Source organism: Chelonoidis abingdonii, chromosome 17 (genome assembly GCF_003597395.2).
Source record: "Chelonoidis abingdonii isolate Lonesome George chromosome 17, CheloAbing_2.0, whole genome shotgun sequence".
In the NCBI taxonomy this organism is placed as follows: Eukaryota; Metazoa; Chordata; order Testudines; family Testudinidae; genus Chelonoidis; species Chelonoidis abingdonii.
Window position 1 is genome coordinate 18,185,829 of NC_133785.1, and position 22,581 is coordinate 18,208,409.

Consider the following 22,581-nt stretch of genomic DNA (forward strand, 5'->3'; position numbering starts at 1 on the left):
CCAGCTGCTTTTTCCCCTTCCTTCCTTTCCTCCCTCTGAGGGTCTTAACAACACTGCATGCCCCAGTGCTAGCAGGCCTATGAGGTCAAGAATGAGGGGTATCCTCATTCCTTCAGTTCTGTTTGCAGAACCTTGTAGCCAGTTCCACGCCTTTGTCACCTCACTCCAAGCATAAGATGAGGCTTTCTACAAATATATATTTTAAGACACAAGAAGCTAATTTTTTTCTCTTCTCCTTTAGTAAATGTAAAATGTCGATGACTCTCAGAGCTCTGCTCATCACCTACTGGACTCATTAAAAGGAAGCACTCTCCCTGCTGCTGGGGACGTTCAGCATCGGTAAAAAACAAGACAGGGCTTTGATTAGACAATCAGCCAACGAGAACAAAGACATGAATACACTGAGGAACCGAGGGCACTCTTACCTTACCCTTCTTGGACTCTCTGACACCCCCCTTTGCTTCCAACAGCCTGGGGTACACTGCAGAGGTAACAAGCTTAGGGTTGAGGTGGAGAGATATAGCTGATCACTCTCCTGATACAGTGGTCTCCTGCCTATTAAGTTCAAATCATAAGAAACGTATTGCTGCACCACAAAGTGGCTAACCACTGCTGAGCCTCACTATCTAAGCTATGGGGTAAGCAGGACACTGAGGCTCTGACTAGCTACCAAGGATGGTGAGAAGGAACCGAATAGTAGCTAGGGCTGCTCTGCTTTTATACCCCAGTTGTAAGGAGTGTTACAAGGCAAATGTAGACCTAATGACACTGCTAGCTAAACAATTCCAGCCTTGCATGCATATGGCTCATGCACCTACAGTGGGATCCAGGTGAAGAAATGCTCAAAGTCACCTTTTGCTTATTAAAAAGTGACTAAATGACCAATGGCTTCGTGCTTTCTACACTGTCATGAGGGAGACCTGGCTCAGGGCAGAATTTCCTATTCCAGATCCCAGCAACGGAGGCAGCAGGTTTGCTCTCTGCAGGAGGCAGGGATCCCACTCCATCCAGTTACAGTGCCCACAGTAGAGTCCAGATGAAATCTCCTCAGCTGGGAGGATGACGGAGATAACATGGAGCCTGGCTGGAGATGCATAAAACAAGGGGGGAAATTGAGATGACCCCGAGCTACATCAAGGAGCTGAATATTTATTCTAATTCTTCACCTTATATTTACCCCTCCCTCTTCTCTCCTCATTCAAACAGAATCATCAGCCAGGACCCATCTAGAAAAGCCCTATTTACACAAGCACCCGCTGGTCTCCAGCAGAATGGATTGTCGCTAAAGGGTTAATTCTGCAACTTCTTTTCCATAGAATGCTCTTGAACTGAGCTTCTAGATAATATAACACAAGGAGCTCATTAGAAAGGAAAAAAAATTTTTTTTAAATTAGAGTTTATATGGACCCATGTTGAGTTGTAAAAATGTGTAAATATGTAAATTATTAAAAACCATCCTCTTCCCCGCCTTTGTCTTTTTCTAGTATCTTGCAACTGAGCATCTCAGAGCTTCCCCCACAAAGGGTGAAATCTTGGCCCCACTGATGTCCGTGGCAAGACTGCATTGAATTTAATAAGGTCTGGTAAGTGGGTTTTTTTGTTTGTTTGTTTTTCAGAAAAAGGAACACTGCTTACTCTGATCACTTATTGGCACAGTCCCTCCCAGTGACAAATTAACCTCTCCTCTTGCCCGTAGACTAAAAATGCTGTCTCCAATATGCACCACAGGAAGTAAAGAGCTTGTCCCCACTGCCTTGTCAACTTAGTCCAAAGAGAACATCAAAACAGCCAGGCAGCCATTATAACAACAAACACAAGCGCTTGAAGCAGAATGAAAATAGAAACTTTTATATTTCTCAACTGCTGGCAGTTGCCTAAGGCCACGCTCCATAATTAAACCTTTATTGGCCTCATCATTTAAGGAGAGAGTTTATTACAAATTCTGATCTGCTTTCACTAGCCTGGACTGCTCCAGAAATGGACAGCACTGAACAAATCAGAAAAAAGCTGAAGTCTCGCTCTTCTTTACCCAGCTGGAGGGAGACTGTCAGAAAAACCTGCATGGTGTCTTCTCTATACCCCAGAAAGCACGGCTACCAGATCTGTAAATCAATGTGTGGCTACAGGCACAGTAACATTTAAAAGTGGATGTTTCAGGTGGCTAGTGTCTTCCTTAGTGAGAGTCAGTGCTCACTGCATCTGTGGGAATTATCAGCTGCAGCTTGTCCAGAGCATAGAGGACAGGGGGTCTGGGATAGGATCCATACAGATCATCCCTCTGATTTCACTAAAGCAATGCTGAAGCATTTGAATTAATTAATTAATGGAGACAGCCTATCTCCTAGAACTGGAAGGGACCTTGAAAGATCATCAAGTCCAGCCCCCTGCCTTCACTAGCAGGACCAAGTACTGATTTTGCCCCAGAGCCCTAAGTGGCCCCCTCAAGGATTGAACTCACAACCCTGGGTTTAGCAGGCCAATGCTCAAACCACTGACCTATCGCAGCTTATCCAATGGTATGCTCTCTCTTTTTAAAATTCTAGTACATTCAGATCAACAGGCCTGATGCCTGGAAGAGACTTCCTTATCCCCCGCATCCCCAATGACCTGTATCCCATTTCTGACAGTAAACATCCACTCCATGGTGACAAGGCATGGCAGTCTCTGTTCCCTTGCAGTCCCTAGCCCAGGGATCAGGAACCTTTCAAAAGTGGTGTGCTGAGTCTTCATTTATTCACTCTATTTAAGGTTTCACGTGCCAGTAATACATTTTAACGTTTTTAGAAGGTCTCTTTCTATAAGTCTATAATATATAACTAAACTATTGTCATATGTAAAGTAAATAAGGTTTTTAAAATGTTTAAGAAGCTTCATTTAAAATTAAATTAAAATGCAAAGTCCCCCAAACCGGTGGCCAGGACCCGGGCAGTATGAGTGCCACCGAAAATCAGCTTGCGTGCTGCCTTCAACACATGTGCCATAGGTTGCCTACCCCTGCCCTAGCATCTCACCAGTAACTGCCAACAGATGTGCCAATTGCCATGGTATTTCCTTTCTACCAAATGTTGCCAACTTGGCTAGTATGATATTTGTAATAGCCAGGGAATCAACAAGAAACTAGACCCTAGAACACAGCCCTGTTTTAGTAGACCAGTCTGTTCTCATATTGTGAAATGGAAGCGTAAAGTCTTGCTGACCAATTAGGATCCCAACATAGAATATATTTGTTTTGGTTTTAAGTTTGTTCTTCCCCCTGCAATTCCATGTAATGGTGTCTTCTCGATCCTGTAAAAATTGTCCCAACCCCACTGTCAATTTTGCACGGATAATGTCACTTATCAGCTGAACTTTACCACACAGACAGCTGCGGCCTCCCTGGGACACAGGTTGTGTGGCCCAAATGCTTTCATAGATTGTAAGCACTAAAACAGGCCTACAATTTTATGCATTTGTACAGCTCCCCGCAATAGAGCTTCAATTTGGATTCTAGGGCTATACCAGTATATTTGATAACACTGTTCCCTACAATTTTACCCTGTACCGCATATTAGTGCAACACACGAAACAAAAAAAATTAAAGCAAAAAGACAACTACACCTGTGATGCACGTTTAACTGCTTTTTCAACATCAAGGAACTAGTGCCTTGAACTGCAGTAGAACAGCACCCCCCAGTGGGAAAGCTGCTGTTACAATTTCAAGAGAGTCCTTCAGGGATGTTTGGATAAACTGGAATATCCTCCTTCACGGAACAAAAGAAGTTTCAACAAGCAGTCATTGTTTGAACACCTGCAGATGTCCCTGGACAGCTGGGAGGATGTCAGCGATGTTGATCCTTGCTGGCCAAAGTTCAAACTGCAACCTTTTTAGGCAGGAAGCAGGCAAAGGCTAGAATTTCATGTCAGAAATCTGGCAAAGGGAAAGGCAGAAAAACTCCAAATGTAGACAGTCCAAGTAGCATATGAAATAAGAGATCTTCAAAATTTCGTTAGCTTTCCTCCATACCCGTGTACACTTCTTTGTGAAGGCCCCGTCCTCCTTCAGTGAGTACATCCACTGGGCCACAGTGCCCTTCCCAAGGGCATATACTTCAGTCAGAGCACTGAGAGACATATCAGGAAATGGCCTTAGCATTCCAGGCACCCACAAAGCTGAGTGAGCACCTGTCAATTATGTCATACCCTGTCAATAAGCAAACAGCAGTACATAAAAAGCTGCATGCGACTTTGTGAGGCTGGAGGGAGATAAAGGCCACCTGAAACATGTCACTGCTTCCTGACACTGATTGAAAGGGAGATCAAGTGGGAAAAGCAGAGGGTAGAGTCAAGATTGCACATTTATTGAAGACTTCCCCTAACTAGCATATTGCACAAGTCATAATCTTGTTTTACGTCTCAGTGACAGAGACGACCAATAGTTTAGTTGCAAAATGCTTTGCCACTGTAAATAAATTCTCTATAGTGCTAGCTACAGTTGCACCAGGGACTGGCACCCTCTCTACATAATCCATTTAGAATATTGCCTCCAACAGGGGTTCTTAAGATTTTCCTTGGTGCAGACGGTACCTTATGGACGCCTCACCTCATACCTACAGTTGTGGGGACCACTTCTTCCCATTTGTGATCACAAAATATCCCTATGGCAACCACAACTATTGCTTACGTAGAAAGTATTTACATGATTTCAGATGTCCTTTTTTCCAAGCTGCTAAAGTGCACTGAACAGTACCATAGCCCCATTCTGCTGCACACACCACTGAGAATCTCTGCTCTACAGTGGCATTACAAATGACAGCCCAGGTTGAACTCCACAAGAGCAGAGTGAGGAGCATTTTCAGAAGAAGGAAAGAATGCCTCCTAAAAGGCAAATTAACGTCTTCCTTCCCCACCACATCAGAAACCTGCAACCTTAGAGGACAGGGCAGAAAATCGTCTGAAACCACTCACCCCTTGATTCTTTTAATTGAAAAGGGTCATGCTACAAGAACTTTCATAGAGACACATTTAGTAACATTTAGATATTGGGCAATACTTAGCTGCTATCAAACTCTGTTGGTTTTTTCACCTCATCATCTCTGTTGTGATGCTCATTTGCATGTCTGACACCTGCTGAATCCTGTTTTATAGCTAAATTCTCTGGGGCAGGAACTGTCTTTGTACACTCTTTAGTACCCATCAGTCTTAACATTCATTTTCAGTCTTTTAGGCATGCACTTGCAGCAGTATTTAAAGCACTAAAAATCAACTGTTAGTTCCAAAGATGTACTTTATTTAATTATAAAGCAGACTGGTCAGGCATTAGCTCTTTGTTTTTATTCTAAATGTCCACTGTACGATCATCAGATCTTGCCTTCAGGACATATCTGCTTGAAGATATATAAAGTTCCACCACTAGGCAACAAAATACAGATGCACAGAACAAGAGCTATTCACCAGGAACTCAAGAACTGTTGGTCTAAACTGAAGCCAGTTCAAAGAAAAAAGTTCTAACTGAAAACGCAAATACAGTTCCAGGCCAGCCAGAACTGTGTGCCCAGAAGCGAGGTCCTTGACTCATCTTTCTGAAAGACACCTCCATCAAAAGTAACCTCTGAACTATCTCAGATTTTGTATCAAAAACTCTGTTGTCACATGCTGCTATTTCAAAACAGACTCTGGATAAAAAAACAGAACAAATGTTGTGTGAAGTTAACAAGTGGACTTTTATAACATTTTCTTTATTCATGGCTACTTTATTCCATCACTTTTGCCCTTTTTCCAATTCAGGTCCTTGTCCCATTTTAAGTGTTTAAGTTTCTGTTGATAGGTACATAGCATACAGAGCCACACATTTGGTAGAGCTTGGTGGCAAATACAACAAGAGTTCTGGCCCTGTCTCTACTTTTCTCAGGAATATGTGATAGAAATGATTCTGTCATTCATTGAAGCACTAACCATCTTTTACATTTTCAGAGTAACAGCAAAAAATACAGTCATATTGATGCAGTACAGAGAAACACTCCAACACTACCACTTCCCATTCTGGTTCCCAGGTTGTGACATGCAATTCCCAACTAGTTTCAGTGCCAGAGCTAAAAATGACTGTGGTCAATGGTAGTTAGAACATTTACAAGGCTTCCCCACATCATCAAGTTTTAAGGTTACAACTCTTCGGCACAATAATTGCTTCCCCCTGGAGAAACCAAAACTGACCTGAGTTTTCAGCTTATGGAAGGGAAAGCATTTCTAACCTCTACAGAAACTAGGCAACGGTCTCAAGCCAAAAGTCAGCATTTGACAAGACCTAGCTTAGTTTACAAGACATTTGTAAGTAGAGACACCTTTGTAAAAACACACTGAAAATGCCTCACCAAATATGCCATATTCCAAAAAAATATACAAAACTCAACACATTAAACATTGTTTGTGCTTACAACCATAATTAATGAACTCTGGCATCAGAGGGAGAGATTTCTCTCACCTAATCCACTGCCGAGGAGTTGCAAACACAAAATATATGGAAAAAACATCCCTTCCAATACATAGCCCTCCCCTCATGTCTATTTAGTGAAACTTATAAAGGCTTCAGATCTATCATTCCTGCAAGGGGATGAAAAATTAAAGAACTGTCAAACTAAATCCAGTTCAGGAAGTTGGTTTTCCTAATAATAAAAAATAATCCATTTTCTTTAAAAATGTTTTTGCACATTTTCCAACATTTATAAAACACAAACAATATGCTAAAAAGTGAACACAAGGAAATGCACTTTGGAAACATTATTAAAATACATGTTCCTATAGCATGATGTGCCCGAGTTTGTTTTATTTCTTTTCACCTGACTGGATGATTCAAGAATACGCCTTCCCCTTTCCTAGGTCCATGAGAAGCTGGGTTTAGAAAAGAAGAGCTCCCATGCTCCCAACTTCACTCTGTTCCTTTACAAAAATTTCAAAGTACTGGTAAATGATAGTAACAGCTAGCAAGATTCCAGTTCCAGAGCCAATTGCCCCAAGGAAGTCTGCCAGGACAGAGAGAGCACCAATGCAGAGACCACCAAATGCAGCAGCTGTGGGAATGTACCTGTAAAATACAATGGTAAAAGGAAAAGCAGTTAGTCAGACATTAAGCTACCTTTCGCACCACGGATTGGTATTCCTGTAGGACAGTGGTTCCCAAACTTGAGGGTCATGCCCCACCACACTGTAACCCTGTCCATGCCCCCACTGCAGCCTGAGATGTGGCCACAGGGAACAGGGGGGTCGAGGCTGGGGCCATGGGCCAAAGCTAGGGGCGGGAGCGAAGTTGCAGCCAGGTTGTGATGGGCCCACAGCCAGGTGCGGCTCCGCTCCTGGCCTTGCCCCCAGCCTCAGCTCTGGGCTGGGAATGGAGCCATGACCAGCAGTCGAGGCTGGCGCGGGGCCAGGAGTGGAGGCAAGCCGAGGCTGGGAACAGGGTCAGGTGCAGGGCTGGGAGCCGTGGACATGGCTGGGGCGGGACCAGAGCAGAGCTGGGGGCAGTGAGGGGCTGGCTGGCGTTCCTCACAACCCCCATGGGGGCTGGCCAGTGGGCTCCAGTGGTGTAACAGGTTGGCACACACTACTTATAGAGGAGTGATGCTGAGGTTGTGAGTTCAAACTTCACCTAGAGCACCAGTTTAGGGGGAGGGACAGCTCAGTGGTTTGAGCATTGGCCTGCTAAACCCAGGGTTGTGAGTTCAATCCTTGAGGGGGCCACTTAGGGATCTGGGGCAAAATCAGTACTTGGTCCTGCTAGAAGGCAGGGGGCTGGACTCAACCTTTCAGGGTCCCTTCCAGTGCTATGAGATAGGCCCCACTGTGCCCCCCCCCCAAGGGTTCCTCCACATCCCCCTAGGATGCCATGCCCCACACTTTGGGGACCTCTGCTGTAGGATATACCTAGCTGGCAGAACAGTCTGAACCGAAGAGGTGTTTTCTATGAGGCAAAAATCAATCCTTTTAAAAGTAAGAACAGGGAGCTAGACCTCATGCAACTAGGCACCTTAAATATTTTTTCAGCAGCTCCCCTGAAGTTTAAGGTAACTATTACAAATAAAAAACAAAGGCCCTCAGTAACAAAACACCCTCTTCCTTCCTGGTCCAGCAATCCAAGAGCACTAGGCTCGGCATACTAGGCAAGGGGGCCCAAGCATGGTCCAGCTGAGGACAAACATCGCCAAGCTGCCTGGCAATGGAACGGAATAGACTGCACTGCAACCAGCCACATCTTTCAACACAATGGCAATTGGGTCCCAGGAAATACTCCACCTCATTTCAAGTGGCTTACAGCTAAGATTGGGATGGAGTAAAGCAGACTGGGACCTGTAGTCTCGCTACATATTACACCTCCATATTAGAGAGAAGAACTGCAGTGGGAAGCAACGCAGAACTCAAAGGGTCACTTTGTGCCCCACCTCTGCACCAAGTAGTTATTAAATATTTGTTTGGGATTCAAAACAAAATCATTTAGAACACTGTAGCTTTTACCCATTGGAGGTATGTAACCGAGACATCTGCAACTATGATTAATAATATTTACTGTAAAAAAGATTAATGTTTATGCAACACTTTGAAAATGTAAAGTGCTGAATATATTAATAACGATGCAGTAAAAATGAATGAAAATTGTTGCATGTATGCAGCCACATCTCTTAAGTTTTATCTTTCAGGCTTTTGCAGTCCTCACAACCACCAGCAGGCTCAAGACCTGGGGTTCTCAAGTAGGGGGTTGTGACCCTCAGGGGGTCACAACCTTATGGGGGTGAGGGGAGGGTCCACGAGCTGTCAACCTCCACCCCAAACCCCATGTTGCTCCAGCATTTATAATAGTGTTAAATATGAGTGTTTTTAATTTTTAAGGAGGGGTCGCACTCAGAGGTGTGCCATGTGAAAGGGGTCACCAGTACAAAGTTTGAGAGCCACTGCTCAAGACCAATTAGAATAATTGCTTACAAAGTTAGGTAATTCCATACCCATCACCCTGCAATGGGTGACTTTTGGAGGTAACTGGGCCAGCTGATTGCTAGCCTGTTTTCATGAGAGCTTTTACATCAGAGTGAGGAACCATACATTTGCATGCTCACACCATGGCTGTCAGCAAGGACTGAACCCAGGACCTTTAGCACCAGAGACACATGTCTACTACCAGAGCTAAATCCTTCATCTGTGAGGTAGCAGTAGACTGCAGTGTTTGTAGGCCCAGCCTCTAACAGGAGACATGGCCCTATGCAGTAGGCTAGCATATCACCCTAAGACTGAGCTTGAAAGTACATCCAAGTTCTGATCTTCTGAAGACCATGCTTATTGTAGCACTGATATTACATCAACAGCAGTATATTCCACACTTGGTACATTTAGCCACTGACATATTTGTAGCTCACCTGTTTAGTTCGTGGACCATGGAGGTTTCTCTGTGGCCCCTCATTACCATCTGTTGCTCTTTTAGTTGTTTGGCAACCTGTATTGAGCCAAGAAATTTAGTTTCATTTTTTTAGGTTAATTTCACAGAACCACCTAGCTATCTAGAATCAAAAGCATGACACTTCTGTGATTACATGTCAGGCATCTTCCAAGAAACAGAATAAAAACAAAGTAGAGCTTTTCCCAGTTATTGTGTTTAAAAGTATAAGGTGCCTTGTTCCACTATTCTAAGCCATGATTAACAGAGTGACACACAAGCAAAACCCAACCAAGATCTGTACAGAGCTCCAGGTAGGACCTCAGCCTCATCTGGCAGCAAGCAGCCAGATCCATCCCAAATGAAAACGTTCCTTGTGTGTATTCCATTTCTTTAATTACTCCTCATGACGCAAAAAGCTATTTCTTCTTCACTAAAACCTGCCATACTGTCAGCCATTTTACCATCTCCAATAGCTACAAGCAATGCAGTTTAAGAATGAAATATTTTGTTCTTGAGTGTTACACATCTGAATGACTGAAGCTTAGATAGGCCAGCTACTGGTATGTAGATGTGGTGAACTATTTTTAACATACCTCTAATTAAGCAAGTCTGAAACAACTACTTCCAGTTATCAGTCCCCATAAAGATCATAGAATCATAGGAAGTTAGGGTTAGAAGAGACCTCAGGAGGTCATTTAGGTCAACCCTCTGCTCAAAGCAGGACCAACACCAACAAAATCATCCCAGCCAGGGCTTTGTCAAGCCGGGCCTTAAAAACCTCTAAGGAAGGAGATTCCACCACCTCCCTAGGTAACCCATTCCAGTGCTTAATCTCCCTCCTAGTGAAATAGCGTTTCCTAATATCCAACCTAGACCTCCCCCGCTGCAAATTGAGACCATTACTCCTTGTTCTATCATCTGCCACCACTGAGAACAGCCTAGATCCATCTTCTTTGGAACCCCTCTTCAGGTAGTTGAAGGCTGCTATCAAATCCCGCCTCACTCTTCTCTTCCGCAGACTAGATAACCCCAGTTCCCTCAGCCTCTTCTCGTAAGTCATGTGCCCCAGCCCCCGAATCATTTTTTTTGCCCTCCGCTGGACTCTCTCCAATTTGTCCACATGCCTTCTGCAGTGGGCAGGGGACCAAAACTGAACACAATACTCCAGGTGTGGCCTCACCAGTGCCAAACAGAGGAGTATAATCGATCTGCTGGCAATGCTCCTACTAATACAGATCAATATTCTGTTGGCCTTCTTGGAGAGCTTGTTTTTTCCAGACACAGAAGTATTAAAATATTGTGTATGTTTTTAATGAGATAATCACCCTCACCCAGTGCAGCTGTCATCTGACCACTATGCTCCAAATGTAGCGCTCTTGGCTATGCACTATGCTCCTTATGAAGAAGTTTCTCTTTCATATTGTTCTGTTTCTACTCAAGTGATAATCAAGCATCTCAGACATCTCTATTCCTATATCACCCACCTAGGGGTTTTTGGGAGGGGCTAGGTGAGGCCATGTGATCCAGCGAATAGGGCACCAAATGGGAATCAGGAAATCAGGGTTCTACCTGTGTCCCTGTTTTCCCCTCTGTAAAATGGAGACAGACATGCTTACCCAGCTCTAAGTGCGTTGCAATCCATAGCCAAAAAGGCACTTCATGTAAGTGGTGATATTACTGCGAGGTAAGTCTGGCACCAGACTATACTGACCATTTCACAATATTACTGCTGAGGAAGTAATTACTGCAGAATAATTCTCCTGGTTTTATCCTGTAAACCTATTTCTTTAACTTACATCTTTGGCAGAGGAGCCAGAAACTTCAATCCATGTCTTGGAGAAGAAAGCACAAGAGCCCAACATAAACACAATATAAACAACTGCATGGACAGGGTCTTCTAACACCGAACCAAAGGACTCAGGGGGTGACAGATAATAGCAAAGTCCACCGACTGGATAAGAGCGAGCAGGGCCTCCGGATGAAGTATCCTGAAAAGAAACAAACAGGTTTGTACTGTTTAGTTTTGTTTCCCTATTTGTTAGCAGTTAGACTAATCCTGGTTAAATGCATCATCTCTTCGTTAATAGGTCGAACTTGTGTGTACACATGGGCTGCACAAGGGAATTCAAGTTTCAGATTATGAGTAGTTTCTAAATTAAAGATAGGAACACAAGGGACAAATAAAAAAACAAAACATACTGGGTTTGCAAGGGAGGAAAAAAATAATAGCAAGCCACAGATTAAATACACATGGTAAATGTAGACCACCATGTATTCCACAGTCAATAGTGAAGGGGAAGTATCAGAGGGGTAGCCATGTTAGTCTGGATCTGTAAAAAGCAACAAAGAGTCGCATGCGAAGGTGCCACGGGTCTGATGAAGTGGGTATTCACCCATGGAAGATTATGCTCCAATACATTTGTTAGTCTATAAGGTGCCACGGGACTCCTTGTTGCTTTTTAATGAGGGGAAAACATCACATGTTGGGCTGTTAGTCTCAATGTACATAATTTTGCCAGGGAAATTGTCAATATGTTTACAGAGATCATGTGCGAAGCTGGGCGTTCTAGTGGGGCCCCTGCATGGTGTACAACAGGCTACAGAAAACAGGTGGATACTTACAGACCAGGTGCCCAGCAGGCTAACCAACAAGTTGCCACTGAAGCGAGCAGACAACATCTGGGAGATCACATACAGATTAGATACCAAGGCAGACTGAAGAATGATGGGTATATTGGAAGTATAGAAAAGCTTGATAGGGTAAGTGTTGTACTGGCCACGGTAGCGGGCAGATTTGATGGGGAGGTCCACTCTGAAGCCCTGAAAAATGCCAAGTAAAAACCCCACTGTAACTGAAGTAAAACATGCACACAGCAGAGGCACCACACAATGTCTCAACAAAAATCTTGCTGTGAATCATGTAAGTGTCAAATATTCTACTAGCACAACTCTCTATTTAAACCCTTCTGCCAAGACCTCAGACCAACCCAGACTGTTGGACAGGATAGCTTAAATATGTGAATTTATGAAATGCCAAAATATTCAAAGGTGGGTCTGAAATTGCAGGAAGAACTCAGCATACTGCCCAGAAGTGGAAATTTCAAAGCTATACATAAAAAGACCCCTTATTTGCTACTTACTGGCCATTCTGCTGCAATAAATTCCAAAATGGACTTGGGTTTTTATGGGCTCATGGTATTTTCAGCAAAATGTTGAGACATTTTTGGCAAGGTCTGTTAGTACACATCCATCATCTCTCTCAGCCTACAATAGTTCTCAAGCCTTTTGGGGGCCACAGAAAGCCATGGGTGGAGTTCCAGCCTTTTCAGATCAAGTAACGGAAGCCCTGGCTGACACCTACTAGTCATTACGAGTATTCTGTATGCACTGAAAAGGTGAAGTTTAACTCTTCAAGCTGCAGAAAAAAATCCCTTTTTAAAACCCCCAACCACGTCAGTTCTCATTTAAAAAGCCACAAAAGAGCCTAAGATTTTCAGCTTCTTGAATTCATATTTATCTTCACAATTGTCAACTTTTTTATGGAAGTATCATCAGGATCTGTACTCAGAATTTATCAGACTGCATTTGTACCAGGAAACAGATGACTTTACTATATCCACCGGCAGTAGTTTTAAACATTATTCTAGATTCTGACTGACCTGGAAGTATATGACAACAGCAAAGACAAAAATGGTGGCAATCAGGTTCATGAGGTTAGGAAGGTTCTGGCGGTAGAAGGCCTCTCGGAGAGCTCTGACTTTGTCTGTACGAGTAGCCAGCAGATGGAACAGAGCAATAATGGCTCCTTCAAACTCCATTCCTTAAATGAGAAAGGGAGAGGGGAAGGACAATGAGTTAGCTTTCTTAATACCTGAACTGAGACATTAACTAGGCTTCTGAAATACAGTATTTAGGGTGGGATTATCACAAGCTCTTGCTGTTGGCCTAACTCTGATCCCACTAAAGTCAGTAAGGGCTTTACCATTGATTTCTATAGGATCAGTTAAGCCAATGCTGAGCACTTTTTGGAAAATCCCACCCTAAAGGCAATTCCTTCTATAAGAAACATGTTAATATAAAGAAGAATGCAATTGTCTTCATAGTGTAAGGTACATCTGCTAATGCCACACAGGTATGGATTCCACACCATAATGATTATTTTAGACAGTGCCAAAGAACATACTAGAAGACAAAATAAGGATTCTATGAAACACAGGGAACAAGAGATGTAAATAGCGCATTTTATATCCGCAGAATTCAGAGCATCATGAAACACTGAATTATCCAAAAAGTTCTAGCAATCTGCACAAGAGAACGAATTTCTTGTTAGAAAGCTAGGTTTTCCAGAGTACTTATCAGCAACAGACACAGAGCAAAACACAGCTGCAAGGGATTAAAAGGGAAACATAGTTGTAATCACTTTTTATGACAGAGTTACATTTCAAAGAAATGCATTGTTTTGCTTTCCTACTTTGAAGTTCTGTGCTTTGAGAACTCACTATCACAAAGCAAGCAATTTTTACTCTCCTGTCCTGCTGAAAAATCACACAGAAAGAAGAGCGTTCAAAATTTATGGACCCAAGATTCTTAATAAGCAGCAGCATGGATTCTGCCATAACTATGAATTCTGCAGGAAAGAACCACTCCCCTTTGAATAAAAGTGACATTTGAAATGACAGACTCATAAGCCTCTCAGCAACCAATTCTGAAGATTAGGAACCATTAAGAAAGGGATCGATAATGCCACCACATAAATTCATGGTATATCCACACCTTGAATACTGCATACAGTTTTGGTTTCCCCATCTCAAAAAAGATGTATTAGAATTGGAAAAAAAGTACAAAGAATGGCAATAAAAATGATTGGAATATGGAACAGCTTCCATGCGAGGAGATGTTAAAAAGATTGGGACTGTTTAGCTTGGAAAAGAGATGCCTGAGGAGGGATATGATAGAGATCTAAAAAATCATGAACAGTGTAGAGAAAGTAAATAAAGAAGTGTTATGTGAAGGGGTAAATAACACAACCACCAGAGGTCACCCAATGAAATTAAAAGGCAGCAGGTTAAAACACAAACATAAGGAAGTACTTCCTCACACAATGCAGTCAACCTGTGGAACTTGTTGCCAGAGATGATGTGAAGGCCAAAAGCGTAACGAGGTTTAAAAAATAATTAGATAAATTCATGGACAATAGGTCCATCAATGACTATTAGGCAAGATGGTCAGGGACATAACCTCATGCTCTGAGTGTCCTTCAGCCTCTGACTGCTAGAAGCTGAGACTGGACAACAGGGGATGGATCATCAATAACTGTCCTGTTCATTCCCTCTGAAGCATGCAGCACTGGGCAATGTCAGAAGACAGGATACTGAGCTAGCCAGACCATTGGTCAGAGCTAGCATGACAATTCTTATGTTGTTAAGATTGCCATTCTTCATTCCAGATTCTGATTAAAGCATACCTTTAAGGAAACACTAAAGGTCTGGTGGATGTATTCTGCAGACTTACAATGAACAATGCAAAGTAAATGGAGAACACTGCGGACTGAACACCTGATCATCCTATATTATAGAATTAAAACTTATTTGCATAACCGGAATTAGTTGCCTTCCTGTAAGCACCCCAAACTTCCATCTCCTCTCTCCCTGCAGTTCTTCGTGTCCCCTATGGAATCTCATTCCCTAACCTTGCAACTGAGGATGATTTGATTAGTCTTCGGAAAAAAAGTGTCACTCAAATCAAAAATAGGGATGGCTGCTGAGTGGCAGGAGGCACTCCCTCACTCAAGCAAGGTAATATGCTGCCTAAATACAACTCATCTTAAACCTCTGGAGTCTTCTCTCACAGTATTTGCATTAAACATGCATTTGCACCTTGCATACGAACATCTCTATTATAATTAATTAGGATTCCACTTGATAAAAATTACATGGGCTGAGAGGTCAGGAGCACTATTTATTTACTATTTAACTTAATTTTCTTAATTTTTTCTTTTGTGCGTAGAAATAAAACTTTTCTGTTGCTGAAATTCTCTGTGCTCTAGAAGGTTACTGTAGAAATTGCTATGTATGAGTGGAGCTTTAGAATGTGGAAGAGTGCACATGAAGCTACTCAGATAATCTAGTCATCTTTTGCATTACAGAATACTTAAATCCTAACGCAACCAAAGAACACAGAGTATGAGTTACCTCGGCCTGTGTTCACAGTGGTGGGGCTGAATGCCTTCCATACAATAGTCTCACAGATGTTGGTAGCAATGAAGAGAGAGATGCCAGAACCAAGACCATACCCTTTCTGTAGAAGCTCATCCAGTAGTAGAACTATCAGTCCAGCTACAAAAAGCTGCAAGAAAAGAAACAACATTATTTATTGGAGGCATCATCCCCTTTTATTTTTTGTAATAATGTTAACTTGATACAAATGTTTTGTTCCATTAAGGATGACAAGGAGAATATCAGATATCCTCTTTGGTTGGCAGACACGTGTGCTTTCAATTCTCCTCACTCCTTTCCCATCACTCAGTGAGGCTGTATAACTGGATCCTCTAGACTCCCTTAGGAAAAAAGAGAAGTATGGTTTTGAGAAGCGATGTAGACAGAGTGGTATAAAAGTTACCTGAATTGTGATAAGCAAACAGATACCAGCACCCATCTCAGATGGGTCTCCGTACATCCCCGTCATTACATAGACGATAGACTGACCAATTGTAATAATCATGCCAAACACTGTAAAAGATGACAAAAAATACTGTCTGTTTATATGACATTTGCAGATCAGTGAAAAAGGGTAGCAGGGAGGAGGAGTACACATTAACTAATGAAATAGACATCAAAATGCAGTGTCAAAATGAAGTTTGATCCCTGAAATCAGTCACTGGAAACTCTAAGATCAACAGAAATACTGCACAGCAGCAATAAGAGAGAAAACTTATCTAAAACAGATGAAGCAACGTTCTCAGTGTTAAACACTTTTGTTTGCAGGAAATTTTTTTTTTAAATACAAAGTAAAGCATTAAGCTGATATGTAAGCAGTTTAGGTGAATTTTTCTTCAGTAAACAGATTTTGAAACTTGATCGTTCCTTGTATAGAAACAAGTTGTAGAGAAGATCTGACTAAAATTAACTGAAATCTGTATCTTGCAGAGAAAGCACAGCAACATTTACTACTGAAAAGAGCCAACTTTAAAAGGACTTGAGTCTCAAGATGGTTCACACAAGAGGGACACCTGCAGCACAGAATTGCCTCACCCTCCTCCACATCAAAATTGCCTTGATCACATTTAGAGGTCTGGGTGGTATTTGGGTCGCCATGGTCCATTTAATATTTGGCCTGTCTGCTGAGACTGCAGCAGGGACACCATCATGTCACACAACCAGTAAGAACTCAACTGAAACTCACCAGATAATTTCACAGAGGCCAAGAAACAGCAGACAATAAATCAGAGCACTGAAATACTGACAAATTCAGACTCAAGAAAACTAACATCTGGGGAGGCCTACACATGAGATTCCAAGATTTTTCAGAGGATCAAGTTCACAACTTCCATTGTTAATGTCAGGCCTCATTCTAGATGAGTCTCCTTGATATGGGTGAGGGATAGCCCAGTGGTTGAGCATTGGCCTGCTAAAACCCAGGGTTGTGAGTTCAATCCTTGAGGGGGCCATTTAGGGATCTGGGGCAAAAAATCTGTCTGGGGATTGGTCCTGCTTTGAGCAGGGGACTGGACTATATGACCTCCTGAGGTCCCTTCCAACCCTGATATACTAGGATATCAGCTGCTACTTACATTTCTGCGCCCCATTGAAGAGAGCTCTGTCTTTTGGAGTGTCCCCAACCTCAATTATCTTGGCACCAGCCAAGAGCTGCATGATGAGCCCAGAAGTGACAATGGGTGAAATACCCAGCTCCATCAATGTTCCTGTCAGATGCACAAAGCAGAATGACAGTTGTTGCAGTTCACCATTTCCAGACCCCTACAAAGTGCAAAGTTTGACTTTTCATTCCTCCCACCTCCTCATGGTACAGATAGAATAATAAGAGACACATGGCACCTCCTTCTCTGAGTCAGTTTAAAAAGAAAAGCTTTAGAAGGTAACTGAAGTTTGATGAAAATTAGCTTGCTAGACAATGAATCGCTCCTTAGTATCACGTGCCCTGCATTAAAGTTACTGCTTTCTGGCATACCTACATCGGATATAAGATGGTGTAGAAATGGTAAAGCTTCACTCTCTTCCTTTGAAGGATAATGTTCAAATATTTTTTGGTATAATCAGTTGCTGTGCAACAATATTTCTCAGTGACATGCAAATCTCTGCACTTCCCATTATGCTACAATCAAATCAATATCACCTGATACATATACAAACACACCTGAACTAGTATCAAACGGTGCACTGAAGTGATTGATACTGTATCTGATTTATATTAGCACAAAAAAAGCTTCAATGAGCAACTAGACAACTGAGCAGGCAGCACAGGTTTTACTCTGTGTGACTGACCAAAGGTGTCAGTAAGAAAAAAAGTACAAAGATCTTATAGCTGGGAATGTGCATCAGAATACATGGAATGTATTGCAGGAGTTTTGTAACGTCTATTATATATGGGTATTTATGAGTTGTCTTGTTTCCACCTTCTCTGCAAAGGCTATTTGCCCTCCTCTTGGATACATGCAACTGATAATGTGTCTGTCCATATAAAATTTGAATGCATTTGTGCCAATTCCATCCCCATATTTATCATTTATTTTCCATTATGCAGTGTTTATTGCTCCAATCCAGATGTTTACTTTATTAGAAAAAAAAATCTATAAACTAAGACTAAAATCCCAAATGTTTGAACAAATCAAGTTACACGGCCACTGGAAGTATAAAACCCTGCGCTTGCAACTGAGCTACCTAAAATAGGATCTTACCTCTATTTGAAGCCAGAATCACTCTCATCCAGTAGAAAGGATCTGCTGAGTCCGATGACATGATACCAAACAGGGGAATCTGAATTTCCAAGCAATGAAAGTGAAGTGGGGTTAAGTTAAAACACTGACTTTGTTCTCCTTTTTATTTGAAAGGAAAATTAAAGAATATTACAAACATACCTGGCAGCATACTAAGAAGATGAAAAGTGTGATAGCTGTCCATAGCACTTTTTCCTTAAATTGAATCTGAAGAAAAAGAGAAAGACAAGAGTTAAACTGACAGGGTTGTCACTGGTCACAACAGCTGGTCTATTAAGCAAGCCAGCTAAACTCTATAATGTAACTGCATACTTATGGTAAAATACTAGACAGAAGCAAATTACTAAATCACTTTTCATCCTATCTACACTATATGAAGTCTAGAAGGAAAGATGGTAAATCTTTACTGAAACTTTCATCCAAGCAACCAATCTTATGCAAGCAGTATAAGGTAATCCCAGTACTGATCCACTGAAATGGATTCTTAGTTTAATGGCCTACCAAAAAAAAAAAAAGCTCTCAGCAAAAATGCCAATCTAAGATTGTTTGTTCAAATCATTTGTTTTTAAGGGAGATGGGGGAAAAAAGAAAGAGTATTTTTAATTTTAAGATACCATTTTTAGCTACTCTGAAATTAATTCTCTCTTAGATATATATCATCATATACCTCAGGCACAAGTTGTACTGCTTCAACTGTCCTGGTATAATTACAGCAGTACAACACCTACCGTGGATGCACTCATGCCAGTATAAAGATGACTTATATTGGGTATAACTGTTCACACAAGGACTGCAATGGTGTAACTATTTCAGTTAAAAGTAACTGCACTGCTGACAGTTACAGTGGTCCAAAAACTGAGCGTACACCACACCTTAAGCTTAGAAATCTTCTCTCTTATAAATAGAGTCTTGAAGGACAATTCAATAACATACCTTCCTTTCTGGCTTTTGAATTTCAGGCAAGATAACACAGAAGGGCTTGATTACTTCAAGAAATTTAACTGTAAAACAAAATAAAACGTTAGATCGTAAAGTGAACATACAGATACAGAACTTATGGCAATCCTGATGATTAGTTACTGACATCTTAAAAAAAGGAAATTTCTAAATTTGCAAGGGCTAGGGACTAGGTGGTCACCTCACCCTTATCTGTCTTAGGTACATCTGGCTAACTGCGCTAACAAAGCAGTTGCACCTTTGAACGAATGTGATAACAAATGGCAAACTTATTATACATGGCTGATTTGAGTAGTTTGTAACTTTCTTGAGAATGATGAGGAAGAGAATGTTAGTTTCACCAATTTATTTTGTTTTCTAGAGATATACTCTTCTGTATCCTTCCAACTTCTATTTGATGGTGGTTATTTCAGGCATAATGTGAATAACTGAATTTATGTTGAAGGTTGAAACTACTTTGGGGATGAATGATTGAACCCCTTACAGGCACTGGTTAAACAGTTACTCAAAGAATCCCACAAGATTAGCGTGAAACTGCTCAGGAGCATGAGGAGGTTTACCATTAGAAAGCAAGTGAGGTCTGAAAGTTACCTGAGGCTTTAAGATTTAAGGAAAGGGGAGGTATCTATAATACAGCCCTGAGGTATGAACTCTTCTTTCAGATTTAAGAGTTATGAAATACATTGTTTTTCCAAGACAGGAACATTAGGTCCAAGGAAATTCAGCAGGAGGTAGGCTGACTCTCTCAGGACAACAGTTGAATCTCAGATTGCAGAAATTATGTGGTAGGATTACTTCCTTTATATCCATTTAATGAAAGACAGCACAAGAGCACTGAAACTCGATCACTTTCAGTAGCTCTGTGGAAATATGAAATTCATATTAATGTACCCTATTTAAGTCTAGACCAAAAACAGTTTACTAAATATTAAGCTATTAATTTCCAACAGAAATTTCTTGGATTGTGGTTTTTCACTTTCTGCAAATACCACATCTACCTTTTACTTTTACAACAATGAAACCAATTTTTTTTTCCAGAACCTAACCAGTTCCTCCTCCTCAAACAGACTACCTTGAAGATTCTATTAACTAGAGACATGAATATCTTTCATTGCTTTGGGTTTCTGTTATTCAGAAAGAATGACTGATTTTTAGCTTAGGGCTACTGACCATGACCCACTCAGCTTGCAGTTTCATTTTACTATGGTGCTGCAACAGATGCCCTGGCACTCCTACTGACTTTTACGTGATCCACAGGCAAGTGAAGTCAAGAGTACCTGTCAAGTCATCTAGCCTAACCTTCTGGCATCATACAGAGCCTTTCTACCATAAGAAAATTTGTATTTGCTACTTTGCATGCTGCTGAAAATTTGTTTCCTGATGTGACCACAATTAGAATGCCCAGCTAATAAGAGAAACCTAAGAAAGAGTAGAATGGATGCCAACATGAGAAAGCTAACCCTGAATCTAACACAAGCAAACTTACAAGGCAGCAGAGACAGGAAAGGAAAAGGGGAAAACTGTTCAACCGCTCAGCATGCACATTCATATTACAAGAAGCTAATCTTGTTTTAACAGTTTGATAAAAGAATAAGACCTATAATGTGTCAAAAACAGCATTATGAGCCCAACATGGCTCTCCGAAATGTAACCGCTCCAATTCCCGCCATAGGGCCTAGAGCAGAGGTCGACAACCTTTCAGAAGTGGTGTGCCAAGTCTTCATTTATTCACTATAATTTAAGGTTGTGTGTGCAGTGATACATTTTAACGTTTTTAGCAGGTCTCTTTCTATAAGTCTATAATATATAACTAAACTATTGTTGTAGACAAAGTAAATAAGGTTTTTAAAATGTTTAAGAAGCTTCATTTAAAATTAAAATAAAATGCAGAGGCCCCTGGACTGGTGGCCAGGACCCGGGCAGCATGAGTGCCACTGAAAATCAGTTCGCATGCTGTCTTCACCACAGTGTGCCATGGGTTGCCTACTCCTGGCCTAGAGCCAAACACAAGCTAGTGGGGAAGAAAAGACTCCTGGACAGACCCTGGGATGGCAGCACATTTCAGGAAGCAATAGTACCTCACGGCCCCTGCACAAAGAGTACACTGCCAACCCAGGGCACAGCTGGGGGGCGGCAGGGCGCTGCCAACCCAGGGCACAGCTGGGGGATCATTCAGAGGATCCCGGACGCTGCACTAACCACGCAGCAGGATCCCCGCCCCGAGCCCACCTCAGGAAGCAATAGTACCTCACGGCCCCTGCACAAAGAGTACACTGCCAACCCAGGGCACAGCTGGGGGGCGGCGGGGCGCTGCCAACCCAGGGCACAGCTGGGGGGGGGGGAAGGGCGGCGGGATGCTGCCAACCCAGGGCACAGCTCGGGGATCATTCAGAGGATCCCGGACGCTGCACTAACCACGCAGCAGGATCCCCGCCCCGAGCCCGCCTCAGGAACCCCTCCACCGCCCTCAGCTCCCGGGCCCCCGGAGCCCGCCACTCACTCCCCATCTCGGCCGCTTTTGCTGTCCAAAGAGGGATCCGAGGCCGGGCCGAGACGCCTGCTCACTCCGAGAGACACGTCAGTGCTCGAGCCTTACCGGCCCCTTCCGCTTCCTGCCACGCACGGGGTCGCCGGCCGAGCTCCTCTGCGCAGGCGCAGCAGACTTTCGGCACCCCCAAGAACTACAATTTCCCGGCAACCATTGCCACCCAGTCCCACCCTGCCCATAGGCGCCATCATTCCCATCATGCAGTGCGCCCACCAGCTCCACAACACCCAGAATGCACTACGGCAAGAGGCGCTTCGCAGACTATTCCTTTGTAGCTATTGGACCTAGGGGGCTATAAGTCCCAGAATTCCGTGCGCCTTCTGGGGTCTAGGCTATCTCCCAAGGTGGCCCATGGCTTGCTGGGACTTGTAGTCTCCGCTTGTTTAGCCGCCATCTTAAAGATGAGGCTCTAGGCATATTAGTTTTCTTACACGAAGGGGCAATCTGAAAGTTTTGAAGGGGAAGGGACCTGTTGGATGTCAAAAATGATGAGGTTGAAATGAGATTTAAAATAATAAATACATGTATGGCTTAGGGCTGCCAACTTTCTAATTGCACAAAACTGAACACCCTTGTGCCCCCCTCCCCCCCCCGCCAGGCCTGCCATTGCTACACCCTTTCTCTGAGGTGCCCATCCCCGCTCATTTCATCCCCCTCCCTCTGTCCCTCTTTTGCACCCTCACTTGCCCATTTTCACCCATCTGGGGCAGGGGGTTGGGGTGTGGGCTC

At 42.7% G+C, this 22,581-nt stretch overlaps 1 protein-coding gene across 1 annotated transcript; it reads right to left on the bottom strand.

Moving 5' to 3' along the window:
- Positions 1–6,029: 6,029 nt before the first annotated feature.
- Positions 6,030–21,936, bottom strand: SEC61A1 (SEC61 translocon subunit alpha 1). The gene is made up of 12 exons (XM_032802753.2): positions 21,805–21,936; positions 19,281–19,348; positions 18,489–18,554; positions 18,309–18,387; positions 17,184–17,315; positions 16,013–16,122; positions 15,586–15,739; positions 13,054–13,214; positions 12,017–12,214; positions 11,191–11,382; positions 9,375–9,451; positions 6,030–7,057 (listed from the first exon to the last, which is right to left on the bottom strand). Exons 1-12 carry the CDS (start codon positions 21,809–21,811, stop codon positions 6,871–6,873), a joined length of 1,431 nt encoding a protein of 476 aa, XP_032658644.1. The 5' UTR covers positions 21,812–21,936; the 3' UTR covers positions 6,030–6,870.
- Positions 21,937–22,581: the final 645 nt, after the last annotated feature.

Excerpts from the sequence above, each read along its gene's own strand:
- SEC61A1 (XM_032802753.2), bottom strand. Across the intron at positions 15,740-16,012 it reads GTTTGCTTATCACAATTCAG|CTTTTTGTAGCTGGACTGAT; the intron begins GTAACTTTTATA and ends CTTTTCTTGCAG. Across the intron at positions 9,452-11,190 it reads CTGGCTCCTCTGCCAAAGAT|GTTGCCAAACAACTAAAAGA; the intron begins GTAAGTTAAAGA and ends GGCTCAATACAG.